The 17,473-nt window shown below is 41.1% G+C and overlaps 1 protein-coding gene across 2 annotated transcripts; it reads right to left on the bottom strand.

The window, feature by feature from the left end:
• Window positions 1-784: 784 nt before the first annotated feature.
• SNRNP48 (small nuclear ribonucleoprotein U11/U12 subunit 48) lies at window positions 785-17,444 on the bottom strand. 2 transcript variants are annotated; one of them, XM_067751949.1, is made up of 9 exons: window positions 17,228-17,444; window positions 14,426-14,539; window positions 14,118-14,178; window positions 12,680-12,754; window positions 7,878-8,066; window positions 7,297-7,418; window positions 5,372-5,460; window positions 4,892-5,056; window positions 785-1,970 (listed from the first exon to the last, which is right to left on the bottom strand). In XM_067751949.1, exons 1-9 carry the CDS (start codon window positions 17,381-17,383, stop codon window positions 1,922-1,924), a joined length of 1,020 nt encoding a protein of 339 aa, XP_067608050.1. In that variant the 5' UTR covers window positions 17,384-17,444; the 3' UTR covers window positions 785-1,921. The 2 variants fall into 2 exon arrangements, with proteins under 2 accessions (XP_067608050.1, XP_067608051.1); XM_067751950.1 differs by lacking the exon at window positions 17,228-17,444 and adding an exon at window positions 16,041-16,946.
• Window positions 17,445-17,473: the final 29 nt, after the last annotated feature.

Raw genomic sequence — 17,473 nt, 5'->3', positions numbered from 1 at the left:
AGTAAAGTCATTGAAATCATAATGAAAAACAATATTATGAATTAAGTTATACTATATGAAACTGCTGATCATTCAAATGGATTTGACCTACAAAGGCAGCAATGTCACACAGCTCAACATTATGGTAACTCCGAAGTCCTTGTTTTTAAGACTTTTCAATCTGAATTTTATATACTTAGAAATTAAGTACAACGGCACTAAATAGGGCTCCATACTGGCAAGCGACCCGTTGATTCTCACCTTATAAATTGGAGAGCTTCTTCCACACCTGAACCTAGCAGCCAATCTGATCTAAAACCAGTCAACCTTTCTGGAGTTGTCAGTTACTTACTCACGTAATCAAGGTTTCCTTTCTATTTGGAACCCACCTTGGAATCCTTCACCTGGGTTTCGCAGATACTGCTCTTCAGACATGAGATGTTTAACATTCAATGCCAAAGTTTCAACTGAATAATCTGGCATACGATAGACTATACTATACTACTAGCAACGAGAAGGAACAGACTACTGACACACACAGCATGGATCAGTCTGTGAAGAGGCAAGTACTGTGTTGTAGCACTCCACTTACATGAATTCTAGAAAAGATGTATCTAATCAACAGTAACAAAAAGAAGATCTGTGGTTGTTTAGGGCTGGTGGTAGAGAAACTGATTGGGAAAAGGGGTATAAGGGAACTTCTGAGGGAGAAGGAAATGTTCTCTGTCTTGACTGAGATGAAGGATACATGGTGTGGGGGGGTATCAGTTTGTCAAAACTCAATGAAATGTACACTTAAAATGAATGTATTTTACTGTATGTAAACAGTACCTCAATCAACTTTATTTACAAAAAACAAAACGACAGTATATTTTTAATTAACAAGTGAAACACATATACTACCTTATTTTTTAAAAATTAATGCATAATGAATAAAGCTAAAGTTCCCTTTGACCATCCTCCCAATCCTGGTTTCCATCCTTTCTCTCTCCCATTTATACCTCCTCCCTCAAATAATCACCGTTGGGCGTTTGGGATGAGTTCTTCTGAACCTTTAGAAATATATTTACGTACATATACAGCCAGAGAAGATGTACAGTATTGTTTTGTTCATAGATATAACTTGTACATATGTTTCTGAAACTTGTTTATTTTCATTTAGCATGTCTCTGAGATCTAGTCATGATAATACAGTTTCTTTCTTTAAGTCCAATACAGTAATCTATCGTGACTACACCACATTTTATTTAGCCAGGCCTTTCCCCTTTGGATGAATATTTGGGTTGCTTTTCCCTTTTACAGTTCACCTGTGGTTACCCCCTGGGGTGGCCACAGGGATCACAGGTGGTGCTCCAAGCATTCTTTAGCCTTATCTGTAAGGATTTTCTTTTTCTTTTTCTTTTTTTTTGCGGTTCGCGGGCCTCTCACTGTTGTGGCCTCTCCCATTGCGGAGCACAGGCTCCGGACGCGCAGGCTCAGCGGCCATGGCTCACGGGCCCAGCCGCTCTGCGGCATGTGGGATCTTCCCGGACCAGGGCACGAACCCGTGTCCCCTGCATCGGCAGGCGGACTTCTCAACCACTGCGCCACCAGGGAAGCCCAAGGTTTAATTTTTTACAGTAAGAATGCATTTATGTATTAGTTATATAGTTTAAATATTCACTTTAATTAAAGAATTTTCTGAAACATAAATTATCAAAAAAAGAATGAAACAAAATCAGTAATAGGAGGCAATCATCCATTAAAATATAAGGAAAACAAATTTCTAGGGCATAATCAATGTACTCATGGTTTGAGATGTAAGTATTGGTTGAAAAATAATGATCTGAGCACTGAACAGTTCATGTAAGCACATTCTCCTACTCAAAGCAATTATGATAAAAACATCAGCATACTGGTTACCATGGCATAAGCATAATTAATACACGCACAAATACTTCGTTTATATTTTTTGCTTTCTTCTTTTATGACTATGATGTCTTTCCCCATCCCTGAAATGAAAGGGGTGAAAAAAAAATTATAAATGACAGGCATTTTAATATCAAAGCTTTAAAATAATAATTCACAGTAATATACTAACATCAGATATAAACCAGGACAAGTTAAAACATGCCCTTAAAACTGATCAGTGACTTTTTTTAGGAGTAGATATAAAAAATGCTTCATTAAAACTACAGGACAAAATTGAGATGGGGATAAGGAAAACGGATTCTTTACCTGCGTTTGGAGTTACACTTTAAAATTAACTCTGACTATAGGTACCCGGTCGATGACCTGAGAGTTCATTGCAAACAGGATGCTAGAGCAATAGGAGGAGTTCAGATGTCTGATCTACTCACCCTGGCCCCCATCTCAGCTCCCACAATTCATTCCCTCTCAAGGGTGGCCCTCAAAGACTATCCTAGTGAGAAGTGTTTCCTGCTAATACTCAGTTCATCCTCTCTAAAGGAAGATTACTCATGTTTAGATTTTGAGGTTATCTAACATATGTAAGTCAATAGGGACTGACTGGACATGTCAAAAATTACTTAAGTGGAAGAAGCACTGACAACCAGAAGAAGTGAGACAGCACAATTTCTGATAGCTAATCAAGAGTTAACGTGTGCAGGGGCTTCCCTGGTGGCACAGTGGTCAAGAATCCGCCTGCCAATGCAGGGCACATGGGTTCGAGCCCTGGTCCGGGAAGATCCCACATGCCGCGGAGCAGCTACACCTGTGTGCCACAACTACTGAACCTGTGCTCTAGAGCCCGCGAGCCACAACTACTGAGCCCGCACAACTACTAAAGCCCGTGCGCCTGGAATCCGTGTTCTGCAATAGGCCACCGCAGTGAGAAGCCTGCGCGCTGCAACGAAGAGTAGCCCCCGCTCGCCGCAACTAGAGAAAGCCTGCTCGCAGCAACAAAGACGCAATGCAGCCAAAAATAAATAAATAAAATAAATATATTTAAAAAAAAAGTTAACGTGTGCATAATTATCACAGATTATCATGCATTAAATGAATCAAAAGGGTTTACTAAGCAAATATTTCATTTTTATAAGAGGACTAAATTATAGCTAGCTTTAACTCCATGAACTGAATGATAATAAGATGAGCAAAATTATTAAACCAGTAAGTCTTACTAATATCCTGATCACCACTGGCCCTGGAGAGGTGTCACTTAAAAGCCTACTGCTAGGGCTTCCCTGGTGGCGCAGTGGTTGAGAGTCCGCCTGTCAATGCAGGGGACACGGGTTCGTGCCCCGGTCCGGGAGGATCCCACATGCCGCGGAGCGGCTGGGCCCGTGAGCCATGGCCACTGAGCCTGTGAGTCCAGAGCCTGTGCTCCGCAACGGGAGAGGCCACAACAGTGAGAGGCCTGCGTAACGCAAAAAAAAAAAAAAAAAAAAAGCCAATTGCTAGACAAGCACTGTGCAAATAATACTAAATAAGACATGGACCTGCTTTCAACGAGCTCAGTCTAGTAGAGAGAGAAATAACTTATGTTCAATAAAAAGTAGGTGCTGGGTAGAGCGGTAACAAAATGGGAAAGATCAGCTCTGTCTGAATGAGTGAAAAAGGCTTCATGGACATGACTAAGCTGGGTCTTAAAGGATGAGTTTACCGAAGGCTTAAAGGACTCCCCAGTGGCGCAGTGGGTAAGACTCCGCACTCCCAATGCAGGGGGGCCCGGGTTCGGTCCCTGGTCAGGGAACTAGATCCCATGTGCATGCCGCCACTAAGAGTTCGAATGGCAGCGAGCTGCAGCTAAGGAGCCCACATGCCGAAACTAAGACTCGGTGCTACCAAACAAACACATAAATAAATATTCAACAACAACAACAACAACAACAACCACCAGGCAGCGGAACACGAGGTGGAAAGGCACGGACGAGGCCCAGTGCGGGTGGGGAGTTGTGAGGAATGCGGGCTGGCCAGAGCAGAAGTTGTGTAGTTCACGGGGCAGGGGCAAATACAAGGTAGGTAGGCAGGCGCCCTGCTCCGGGAGGGCTCGAGAGCTGTTCCGAAGAACGTGAACTCTACCACTGAGGAGTTTTAAGAGGTGCAAGTCCACTCTGGCAGCAGGGCGGGGATGGATCCACGTGGGACAAGCCTACAGAGAGAACAGTGAGGAGCACAGCCATCGTTTTCCAGATGACAGCCTTAAGGACAGAGAGAGGAGGCGCATGTGAGGCATCTTCACACAAAACGGACGACTAGGACCAGATGGTAAGGAGTAAAAGGGAGCTTCTAGCATGAGTCCTCGACTGCTGGCTTAGGTGAACAGATGATGGCCGTCCATTAACCAGGACAGGAGTACTGGCGGAAGAGGAGCAGACCAAGAAAAAGTCAAGTTCAGGCGTAGACCTGACAAATTTGAGATCCACGTAGATGCCCAGTAAGCAGCTGGATACAGGAACAGACCTCGGTCGATCTGAATTCACTATTTCAGTATTACTTTATATCTCCGCAGCTTTCAGAATTTTATCAGGAATACCAACAAGGGCAAAACTGACTGCCATTAAAGCTTAGACCTCCTCTCTGACTTTATAACATCCTTTATCTGATGAATTAGCAAGAGAAAGAAAGGATGAGAAAGCGAAACAAGAAAGGGACGGTGGGACACAGAAAGGACTGGAGAAAGATCTAGGCAAACACCTTTTTAACATGGTTAACTTTCTACCTAGACATTACTTTCCCATCTCCTGGTGAGGAAACAAGTAATAAAAAAGGGAAACCGTACCAATCAGGCAGGTAGAGCTGTGGATATTTGAACTGAAACAGGATGAATGTTAAGAATCTTCATCAATTGTTTACTCTCCTCACCTTAATTTACTTACAAGCCATGTCCTCAGCATGGCCTATGAGAGAAGGGCCTTTTGCTTCTCAAGCATCAACAATTCGACAGCGAATGACGCAGTGCCAGGCTTACCTCTCTTTCCTTCTTCTTGAGTCCCAGTGTTTGTCCTTCTCTTTGTTTCTTTTGCGTTTATGCGGGCTCCTACTCCGATCCCTTCTATGTCGTGAACACTCCGCATCCAGATAGCTTCCCCCAGACTGCCGTGAGTCTACTGAAGCCGACCGCCTTTCTTCATTCCTGAAACAGAAAGAACATTAAACAGTTTTAACTGTGGTCTCCAGTACAGACCAGCCTAAAGCTCAATATTCTGTATCAGACCAGTGACAGACAGAGACTAAATACGTGTAACCCTGCACTCCAGATAAGAGGGCGGGCAAAGAAACGTAGCTCTTAATGGCATGTTTCACAACTGTGGTAAAATCAAGAACAGTAAGCGTTCTGATGAATTACAGCATGCTACTAATGGTCTCGGAGGTGCTAAAGTTCAGTTGAACGATTACAGGTGACAGAATAAAAACAGAACTATTTTCACCAACTGACGCACTGACGTACTTCTCCACATCATCCTCTGCATTCTCCTGCTCCTCCTGCCACTGGCTGCCGAGTTCCTCCATGTGCACGTTGATCACATCCCGAATCACCTACAGAGAGTTAAGTACCGAATTTCAGATAACAGAGCTACTCAGGGACTTCCCTGGTGGCGCGGTGGTTAAGAATCCGCCTGCCAATGCAGGGGAAACGGGTTCGAGCCCTGGTCCGGGAAAGTCCCACATGCCGCAGAGCAACTAAGCCCGTGCACCCCAACTACTGAGCCTGTGCTCTAGAGCTCGCGAGCCACAACTATTGAGCCCACGTGCCACAATTACTGAAGCCCATGCACCTAGAGCCCATGCTCCGCAACAAGAGAAGCCACCGCAGTGAGAAGCCCTGTGCACCGCAACAAAGAGTAGCCCCTGCTCGCCGCAACCAGAGAAAGCCCATGCGTAGCTACGAAGACCCAACGCAGCCAAAAATTAAATAAATAAATAAATAAATTTATTAAAAAAAAAAAGTTAACCATAAAATTGTAAAGAGCACTTAGCAACGACACTGATACTTGAGTTCAAGGTTATGAGACCAGAGAAGAAACAAGTGTTGAACCACCAAGGATTTGAGGGACTGTAAGACTCACTAGGGCGATGCCCGAGTAAGGTAAGTCTAAAACATGTACTTTAATTGTAAAAAGCACAGCATAAAACCAAGTGCTAAGCTGTCGGTACAGAGCATGAGTGCAGTAAGCCAGCAGATGGCTCAGAGCCATCAACACCTCATGGAAACAGTGAGTGGGCATCAAGTTTCTAAACAGCAAAACAAAAGGCACCACAGATGAGACAACGTGTATTAGGATACTGAGGTAAGAATAAATACGTGTGGTCAGATACACGTTAACAGACATGCTTGACTAAAACAAAAGAAAACGCTTGGTAAAATGAGGCCAGATTATGGAAGGTCTCTGAAATCATAAAAGGAAGGAAGAAATAACATGGGAACAATTAGAGATTCAATGAGGAAATTATTTACAGTGTTTAGGCAAGGTGATTCGTGTACCAAAATTCATCAACTCTACCCACTAAATTACATCTGAAAATAAGTCTAGATATACATCAAGAGGTTAATGTACTTAAATTTTATAATATACATAAAATTATTTTATAATATAAATTACAAATAATTTATACCAAGACATTTCTTAAGCCCAAATGTTTAGTAAAGTACATAAACGTACACTAAAATTTCTGCCAAAAAAGATATTCACTGAACAATTTCTTTGTCCATAAGCATTATTTCAATTACTTCTCACAATAACCCTGCAGTCTGTATTACTATAAAATGAAAAAATCTGAATCTTGAAAAGCTCAAATAATTTGCCCAAGTCAAAGAGCCAATGATAAATTGCAGAATCAAAACTCAAGCCCAGGTCTGTCTAAAGCCAAAATCTATGTCCTCATCGAGATGTAATACCACTTTCTCAAAAGCAGTGTTTTTGTAAGATTGCACAACCTTTTCTTTTTTTTTTTTTTTTTTGGTACACGGGCCTCCTACTGTTGTGGCCTCTCCCGTTGCGGAGCACAGGCTCCGGACGCGCAGGCTCAGCGCCCATGGTTCACGGGCCCAGCCGCTCTGTGGCATGTGGGATCCTCCCGGACTGGGACACGAACCCTTGTCCCCTGCATCGGCAGGCGGACTCTCAACCACTGCGCCACCAGGGAAGCCCTGCACAACCTCTTTATAGAAGGGCTTTATACCCTGAAAAGCCTTTGTCTGGTAAAGGGTGGGTCTGAGAGTGATGGAGCAAATACAAAGCAGGTGTGGCCACCGTGGAGCCACTTCCGCTCAGAAAACCTCTAAGGAACTGTGGACATCCACGGGACAGAGGATAAGTATCTAAGGGAAATCTCTGTGTTCGACAAAGCTCCATAAAGTTATGCCAAACATACCTCAGTATATGACTTCTTGGTTATGTGAACATTCTTAGCTCTATAGGACTGGCGTCTTCTTTTATAATCTCTCACTTCTGCCAGGATTTCAAGGTAAGATTTTGGACTTTTTCGACTATTATCTAATAAAAGAACAAAATAAAATTATTACATCCTCAGAAGCTATAAATTCTTATGAATTAGTGGGAAAGCACACCATAATCATCCAACATTTCAACACGCTGTAATGTACTGTAATAATAGAGCACTCAAAAATATTCTGAAAACTCTGTTATATAAGTGGACTGAGGTTTATATCACTCCTTTTCTCTAACCATTAATTGAATATAACAGTGCTTAGGTACAGAGATTAAAGTAATAGCCCAGCTCAAGGAACATTCTTATAGAAGTAAGGTATGCTTAATGTAACAATCAGAGAGCAAAATTTCAAGTACTAAGTAAACATCTTAATATATATGTGAATGACAGATGATACAAAACCATCCTATTCCAACTCAAAGTGGCCTGACAAGTCATCTTAATAACACTCAAAGGACGGAATGACAATTAAGAAATAGAAAACTATGATATTCGTCTCAAACCTTGATTGACTTTGGCAGCCAAGTCTACAAAGAGATCGCTGTCATTTTCAATAATTTGAGAATCTGACCGTTTTTTCTTTGTCTCCTCGATTACAAAATCATAGAGGGCAAGACGATCGGCTTGGGTTAGATCACAAACAAACCGTTTGTGATTCAGAGGAACTTCAACAGGCAATGAAGAATACATCCCTAGAGTAAAAATAAAATCACAAGGATAAACAATACATGAAGCTTTGTGGATTTATGATCTACTATACTTATCTTTAAACATGCGCTGTAATAATGCAACATTAAATTAACACAAGCAATCTGTTTTCATAGTAATCCCTAAACATACAAAACATCAATCTGTGTGATAACGGTCAACACTGACTCTATCCTGAATGCTACATCCACAGAATGTTTGCTGTTGTGGACGTTTGCTATTCTTTCCAACAATGTTAAGACAGATCCCATGAAGGCAGGCAGTAATAACTATGAGACAATTTGCTAAGAAAAAAAACTTTGAAAAGGCTACCCATACTGTAAAGGTAGATATTAACTTTCTTTCTGTCTATATGCTTTTCCCCATAAAAGCTGGGAAAAAAATGTTTTTAATAGGTAATACACATTACAGTCCCTTTGAAGATAAACTATAGAAATATGAAAAATGTGTAAAAAATATCATTTTTTATGACAGACATCAAGCTAGATGTTCCATAGTCAAAATGCATCCCATTTGTGCAATGACTTAGAGCTAGGGACCAAGAAACAGTTAAGTAGCAGAAATCCCAAGAGACCAGAGAAAGACAGACTGAGACTAACCCTGATTTAATTTTCGGAAGCAGCAGCATATTGACTTCACCAAATTAAGTGAAAAACGTTAACAATACCCCCCCCCACCAAAGTCATAGAACTTTCTAAAATCTGCTCATTAATGAAAAAAAGTAAATACAATACCTTGATATGATGTATTAAACATTGAAGAAAATTTGTTTTGAGATTCAAATTTTCTCAAAGAAACAAAAAAATTACTGTAACTGTAAATAAAGCAATTTAAAATGATTCTTTCTAGACTTCATTATTCACAAATGCAAACAAAGAACATGAGCTACTAAAGGAATCCTTTTAATGTTTGCTAGTTACCCTAAAGTAATAACTCAGGTTCACAGAACAATGTAAAATCAGTAGCTCTTCTCAAATACTTATATTTGATACAGTTTAATCTCACTGACTTCCTAGGTAAAGAGGCAAAACAAAAACTCAAATGAGAGCGCCCTATGAACTAAGCGTTACCACACAGGAAGAGAGATGACTTTACATTTGTCTACAAATTAAGACGCGAGCTACACTGACTCTGAGTCCGTGGTGTAACAGCTACAGGTAAGCATCTGTACTAGCAGAAGGCTTCTGAATTAGTGCGGAAGGAGGGTTCCCTCCTTTTCAATCAATCTTACTCTAATTCTGGTAGACGCTAGGGAAAGCCAGATGTTAAAACATTTAATTTTATAATATAAAAATGAGATGCCTTTGATAAACCGAATTTATCTGAATATAGGTTATATATTCTAGGAGAAAAATACAAAAGATTAGAAAACACTGATGTATTATAAACAAGCTCCACATAAACCTCTCTCTGCTCTTTTTAAACAAAGAAGTATAATTTCCTCCTTAAAATATTTTGGAGTTTTCTTTATTCATCTTAAATTCCTGTATGGTCAAGACTGATAGTTAAATTCTTTGAAATTCAACTAAAATTCCAAATCAAGACTATAATATTGTGACAGTGATTAAGATAAAGTTTAGAAATTTGAGTGATACTTTTAAAAGGATATCATTTGCAAAAAGGATACTGCATATCTTTAAATAAGGAGTACATTCAGGTTCCTAATTCCTCTTTATACTCACCCCAATTACTGAAAAAGAAAAAGTACAGGAAAAGTTAAACAAGCTGCATTCAAATCATTCAGAACATAGATATTTCCGACACACAAAAAAATAAACACACTTAAATAAGCTTACATTTCCACAAAATGTAAAAGTTCCAACGCAAGTTTCTATACAATTCAGAGGTATATCTGAATGAGCTGTAATCATACTAATTCTGTGACCCTCTATCTACCTTTTTTTATAGTAGTTTTTAAAAACTGTGGTAAAATATACACATGAAATTTACCATTTTAACCATTTTCAGGTGTACAGTTCAGTGGCATTTAGTACATTCATACTGTTGTGCAACCATCATGTCTATCCATCTCCAGAACCTTTTCATCATCCCAAACTGAAACTCTAATCTACTTTTTCAATAACTTGAACTCTCATTCTTCTGTGTTAGTCCTTTCTGCCAACACAGGGCATCTCAAACGTGTGAGATACAATATTAAATATTAATATTAAATAATAATATATTTAACAATATTAAACATTAACTCGTGTTAAAGGTACAAACTCAGAATTTTGCAAAGAATTCATACAGAGTCAATTTCCTAACGCTGGAGATGAAGAAATGAGGTCCTTGGAAGTAAAACGATTTGCCAACATCTCACAAGTGGTAGGAACAGATCAGGTCTAGAACCATAATCTCCTGTCTCTTTGGGGTTCTTTATCATAGTACACTGACGTTCAAATCACGGCCACCACCCAAACAGATGCCATGAAACTGAAGTACAGAAACTTGAATTTTTAATATTGAAGGAAAAAGATAAACCACCAACTATATAAAATGACTGTTTATGACTGAAATTAGTATCTTGGTGATAAAATTAACCAAAGTAACTATATCCGAAAATAAATAAGTAGATCTAATGGCTGTTCAAGCTTTGACAAAGATTAACGAATTGAGAACTCTATACCTTGAGTTTAGATCTGATGTGACTGATGAAATGAAAACATAAAATCTGACAATTTAGTATATAACAAACAAAACATTAATGAAATGGAAAATGTAAAACTATTAATGTTAGTTATTCTTCCTTCAAAGTAAACATCAATAAGAAAGTATTAAAGAGATTTTTGTCCTGGGGTAAAAAATTTTAGATGTGTAAGACATAAGTGCGCCACAAAAATTAATCTCTATTGAGAAATTGCAGAACTCTACATAGATGAAAAAAAGTTTTAAAAAGAGGGTTACAGATCATATAACATGTTATTCTTAACAATGAAGTCTTAATTTAAGATAATACAAAAATTCAAAATCAAATAGAAGTTCCTTTTAACTATCTATTGAAAGAACTATTCATTCAAAGTAATTATTTGCTTTTGTAAAGAATTAAACTCAATGTGCAAATCTGCAAAATTCAGAACTTGGCTCTCAATCCAGCTTTCCTATATTATAGCAAAGGGGTGTTAATTCACTTCTGTGTGCCTCTATTTCTTCATCTAATATGAAAGAGCAAATACTTGTTCAACCTATCACAAGTTTGTTGTCAAAGGGAAATGAAATGAATAAGAGAGCTTTGAAAAATAAAAAAACTCTCTTCTAAAATATAAAAGCACTGAGAACCTTTAGAACAAGCACCCCAGAACTTTATCATCTCTATCAGACAGGATTTGTTTCCTGATCTGTAAAAAGCAGAAGCTGGATTAGATTATCTCCAAATTCTCTTTCAACTCTAAAATAAATTCAGTAAATCTATCTAACTAGCTAAGGTCAAAAAAAGTCCTTTAACTAATAACCCCTCCAAAAAAAAAAAAAAAACCAAAATCCTTTACTTTTTTAATTGGTTCACTAACTGAACAGGGGTCAAAAAAGGCTTGACTGACTATAGCTCAGTAATCTCTTCAAATAAGATGAGAGTCAAATGTCTCCCTCAAAGAATAAAACCTGCAATTTAGCACAAAAAGTACTAAATGGGATCTTCAAAACAGGAAATACAAGCAATATGCTTCTGGCTGTTCCGAGGAACCAATCTAATGCAGACTAAGAAGACTTCTTCCTTCTGCAGCCACAGGGCAACTGAGGGAGAAATGAAGCCCAGATACTGGCTTAGAACAATGGGATTAAGACCCTGAACATCAACACAGGAGAAAAGAAATCCTAACTATGGGCTAGTGAGTATCATTCAGCTAAAAAGAAGAGTGAGGGAGAAAAAGGTAAGATGTCCAGAGAAAGCTACCTTCAGGAGGCTTAAGGAAGTTAACTGAGAATTCTTATCAGAGCCAGTCAGCTTTGGCTGGATGGTCTACCTAGAGTCAGAAATCTGTTAACTGCATTTACTTGTTTTCTTCTATGATTTTGAAGGATTAAGGTTTCTTTCAATTTCCTAGAAGCTCAAACTTAAAAATTCTAACCTAGTCTCTGCTGAAGTTAAGTCCCAGGCAGAAACTCTTAAGCCAGCCTGGGCATGCAGGGATCCACAAACCCTCTGAAATTGTATATAAAACCGTTGTTTGTGCTTCACCGAGGAGTAGCTGTGGGGACAGATTAGCCCGAGCCTTTCCTCTTACGTTGCATTTCGACATTCCTACATTTAACACTGGGTTAATTCTCAAGAGAGAGGGGAAATGTCAGGGTGAGACAGTCTACTCAGTGGGATTTATTTACTAAATAATCATAATTAAAAAAAAATTATCTACGAGGCAATCTCACCTATTAGGTAATTCCAAAGCATGAATCCCTAGCTAAAACAGTGTTCTGGTGAGATTGGTGTATCTCAGTGGAATATATCTAACAAATGAAGCTGACACCAAGCACTGAGTCTAATGTCAAATATAAAACTTAGCCTTTCTCATAACTGTTCTCGTAAGATTTCTCTTGAAAATTAGAAACATGTGCTATGGAAGAAAAAGTTTTATTAATTAGTTCAAACTTTGATGCCACTTACTTTGATTATAATAATCACCATCGTTTCCAACTGCATCTCTAGCTTGTTTAATTATCTGGAATTGTGAGTCCTTATCTGTCAAAAAAATCCATAAATACAATATGAATCGTCAGTGTCCACAATGAAATTAACTGGGTTCCAATCCAAGCTCCCTGGGCACATTGAGAAACCTTCCAGAATCTTAACACCCACAGTGCTGCCAAGGTACTCTGAATGCAGAATTCTTTCAGATCTACCTAGAATCCAGTAGGTAACCAGACTTCAAGCAGTTCAGAAAATACTATAATCAAGCACGCAGCAGTAGCTGCTACAAATTTTATCAACCAATATAATATCTAACATTTCTTGAATTCCAGCTAAGTGTCAGGCAGTATTCTAACCATATTACATATATCATTACATCATTTAATCCTCACAAGGGTGCTATTATCATCATCCGCATTTTATAAAGAAATTTAGGCAACTAACAGGTTAATTACCGTACTGAAAGTCACACAACTATTAGTGACAAAATTACTTGACTCAGGGCATTCTGATTCCAAAGTCCAAGATTTTAACCTCTATGTATGCTGTGAACACTTGGAACACATTTCCATCCTCAGTTCTACCGTCAAATTATGCGTGTGGCCAGATTTTTGTTATAATCAAGAAGGAAGGCATCTGTCCTACTGTACAAAGCTTTGGAAGATTTTCATTGCCTATTATAAGCCTGGTCTCTAAATTTCAGATTGAGCAAACTAGTGTCACTATAGGAAATATCCTTCTTGGGACTTTCCTGGCAGTCCAGTGGTTAAGACTTCGCCTTCCAATACGGGGGGTGCGGGTTCGATTTCTGGTTGGGGAGCTTAAGATCCCATATGCCTCGCAGCCAAAAAACCAAAAGAACATAAAACAGAAGCAATATTGTAACAAATTCAATAAAGACTTTAAAAAACGTTCCACATCAAAAAAAAAAAATCTTAAAAAAAAAAAAGAAAACCCTTCTTTATCAACCATAAGTATACATATAAAGTCCATTCTCTTGATAATTCAAAAATGAAACATTAGGACTTCCCTGGTGGCACAGCGTTTAAGAATCCGCATGCCAATGCAGGGCACACGGGTTCGGTCCCTAGACTGGGAAGATCCCACATGACAAGGAGCAACTAAGCCCGTGCGCCACAACTACAGAGCGCTCTAGAGCCCACGAGCCGCAACTACTGAAGCCCACGCGCGTAGAGCCCGTGCTCCACAACTAGATAAGCCACTGCGACGAGAAGGCCGTGCACCGCAATGAAGAGCAGCCCCCGCTCGCCACAACTAGAGAAGGCCCGCGCAAAGCAACGAAGACCCAATGCAGCCAAAAATAAATAAAAATAAATAAATTTAAAAAAAGAAATATCAATACCTATACAGGTACAGCTACACTAAGATATTTTAAAATTATATTAATACTTACTCAAGGTAACTGAAGGTATCTTCACATTCTCATAGAAAAAGTCAGAATTATACATTTTACCCTAAACAATAAAAAAAACAAAATCTTAGTGTTTTTCAGTATCATGACTATTTTAAGATTTGAGATAAACCAACAATAGATTAATATCATTTAAACATTTCTTGCAATAATTTGAAAAATGAGGCAAGTACCATTGCACCCCTCAAATGACTATTATTTTGTCAGAAAACATCACACTGTACCTTCCAAATACTGTGAATTTATTAAGGTATGAATTACACAACATACACATAATAGATATATGGTACCTCTTCTTCTTTGGTATAGCCCAGTTTCCTCAATCTACAAGATACCATGTGCTTTGCTAGAGACGACTTAGGCATGCGATGATTGGAATCATAAGGGCATATGGCAACTTCATCCTATAAAGATCAAACAGAAGCAAAGAAAAAAGGTACATAATTTTTAAGGAAATAATTATACCATTAAATGTTTTTATATCCTCTTCCGTAGGCCTCTCCCAACGCCCCTGTGTGAGTGTATGTACACAGAAGGAAAAAAAAAAAACCCTCCCTCATTCTCTCTCCCCCTTACAGTCTCTGCCCCTCTTCAACCCATCAAAGCCCAACTCTTGAAAGATGTGTTTACACTCACTGCCTGGACAACCTCACCTACCAATCAGCTAGTTTTTTTTCCTCCTAACGAACTCTGAAATCCTTCCACATAATCCATGCCCACTGCCATGTCCCCATGCAGGAGATCATCACCTCCCTCCTGGGTTACAAGGGCCACTGCCTAACTGCTCTCTCCACTTCCGGTCTGGCTGTTCTCCATTCTCCACACTGCAGCTAGCTTGAATCCCAGGTCTGCCACTTACTGACTATATGAACTTAGTCAAGGTACTGAACCTTACTTTGCCTCAGTTTCCTCATCTATAAAAGGGGTGTAACAGCAGGATCTCTTTCACAGAGCTATGAGTTTATACACATAAAGCAATTTGGACTGGACCTGGTAAATAGTAAGTATTCAATAAATATAAGCAATTATTATTTTATTAAAAGGCAAGTATAATCATGATATGCCTTGGCTTAAAATACTTCCATGCGGGGCTTCCGCGGAGCAACTAAGCCCGTGCACCACAACTACTGAGCCTGCGCTCTAAAGCCCACGTGCAGCAACTACTGAGCCCACGAGCCACAACTACTGAAGCCCACGCGCCTAGAGCCTGTGCTCCGCATCAAGAGAAGCCACCGCAATGAGAAGCCCGCGCACAGCAGAGAAGAGTAGCCCCTGCACGCCGCAACTAGAGAAAGCCCATGTGGAGCAACAGAGACCCGACGCAATCAAAAATAAATAAATTAAAGAAAAAAACAAAAACTTCCATGCCTCCCCCACTGTTCTCATTAAGAAAAAAAAAAAAAATCCAGATTCTTTAACACGGCTGACACAAGGATCTTTAAGGTCTGGCCCCTACTGACCATCATTCCCCTCCTTCCCCATAGCCTGTGCTCTTAGCTATCCTTAACTACCGGAGGTTTTCTGATCTGCTCACCACACCCTTGTCTCTGGATTTCTACACATGCTGTTGATGCTTTCTCTGTGCTTCACTAGCTAATTCAGCTCACTTTCATTTATCAGCTTAGAATTCACTTTACCCAGGAAGTCCTGGCCATCCCCTCACAGCCTACAATAACCGGCACTACAGCAATTCCAACCCAGCCTTCACAGACTTTATCACATTACAATGTAGCGGCTGATCTCTCTGTATTCCCCCTCATCACCACCACCAGCCGCTGAGCTCTGTGAGGATGGGAACTGTGACGCTGTTCACTCAACTTCAGTATGAAAACACTCCAGCAGAAAAGTGAAGATTCACTGCCTATCTGGACTGCACCTCGTCTAGGAAGTATGAATGTCACTTACCAGGATGTTTAAGCCAGTTCCTCTCCTGAATATCAGACACTGGTTTTGCAAAGGTCAGATACACACCCACAGCCGATTGCCCGAATTTTGGAACTTCAGAGAGGAGTTTTAGAGCGGCAGCATATCAAGTAGGCACAGGGACTCTCAGAGCAGAATGCCTGGGGGTTCAAATCCTAACTGCCACCTCTCAGCAATGTGTCCTGGGACAAAGTATCACCTCTTCTGGTTTGTTTCCTCATCTGTAAAAAGTGGCTAACGGTACCTACCTCATAGGGTAACTATGAATATTAAAGGAGGTAATTATAGTAAGTGGCATATACAAAGCTCTATTTAACTGTTAATAAAAGAAATCTAAATTTACTAAATCGCTGGGTAAACAGTGGTGTGGAAAGGCTTCGCAGGCCCCACTCAACGGAATTCGCAGCTTCAAATATACCTCTAAACAAATAATAAAAGTGTTGCTGCTGTTTTCTCCTCTGGCCGGGCAGCACGCCGGATCTTAGTTCCCAGGCCTGGGGTTGAATTGAACCCGGGCCCCCTGCAGCGGAAGCGCGGAATCCTAACCACTGGACCGCCAGGGAATTCCCAAAAGTGTTTTTTCAAAATGGTAAACCCAAAAAGAATAGTCGACCGCATGAATAATGATGCCACACTGGAGCACTTCCCTTCCTCCCATCCCATTAAAAAGAAAAAAAAAAATCAGGATTGTTCACCCCAATACTCTTGCCTACATCTCTTTCTAACGTCCAGGAGAGCTACTAGTACCGACTCTAGGTTGACATCCTTTAATAATCGTGGAATCGGTGCACAGTCTGGAGACTGAGAAAGATGACCTGCACTCCCAAGCCCTCCCGACACCGAGTCTGGTGCAAGTGCGGAATCCACGCGACAGATGACAGGGCAAGCCGCCGCCGCCTCCGCGAGCAGCACCCCGAACCCGCCCGCTTATCTCCTAGTCACACCCCAGCCCGGCTATCCGCTCCGCTCTGCACCCGCCGCGATCCCTCGGCTCCTTAGGGCGAGGTTCCGCAGGGGTGCGCAGCCCGGGGGTGGGTGCGAGCATCCCGGGGGCGTCGGGCGCTGCAGGCCGGATCCCGCGCCGCCCACAGCCCTGCAGACGCGGGGCCGCGGCCGCCGCCCGGGGCTCCGCAGGCTGAGGGCCCCCGGGAGGACCCCGCGCCCCTCACCTCGGCCGCCTCCTCCTCCCCGGGGTCCAGCCGGTCCAGGCTCCAGCCCAGCGACGCCGTCACCTCCTCCAGCGTCCGGCAGCAGCTCTCCACGAACTCGCTCAGCTCCTCCCGCAGCCGCCGCCGCTCCTCCACCGGTGGAGGATCGCCATCCATGGCCGCGGCACGACCACTTACCCGCCTGCCGGCCCGGAAGGAGCGGCCCAACGGCCGGCGGCGCGCGCGGGCCTCTGGGAGCTGTGGGCG

This window comes from Pseudorca crassidens, chromosome 10, assembly GCF_039906515.1.
Source record: "Pseudorca crassidens isolate mPseCra1 chromosome 10, mPseCra1.hap1, whole genome shotgun sequence".
In the NCBI taxonomy this organism is placed as follows: domain Eukaryota; kingdom Metazoa; phylum Chordata; class Mammalia; order Artiodactyla; family Delphinidae; genus Pseudorca; species Pseudorca crassidens.
The sequence above is the reverse complement of the archived record's forward strand: the minus strand, read 5'-3'. Positions and strand labels throughout refer to the sequence as shown.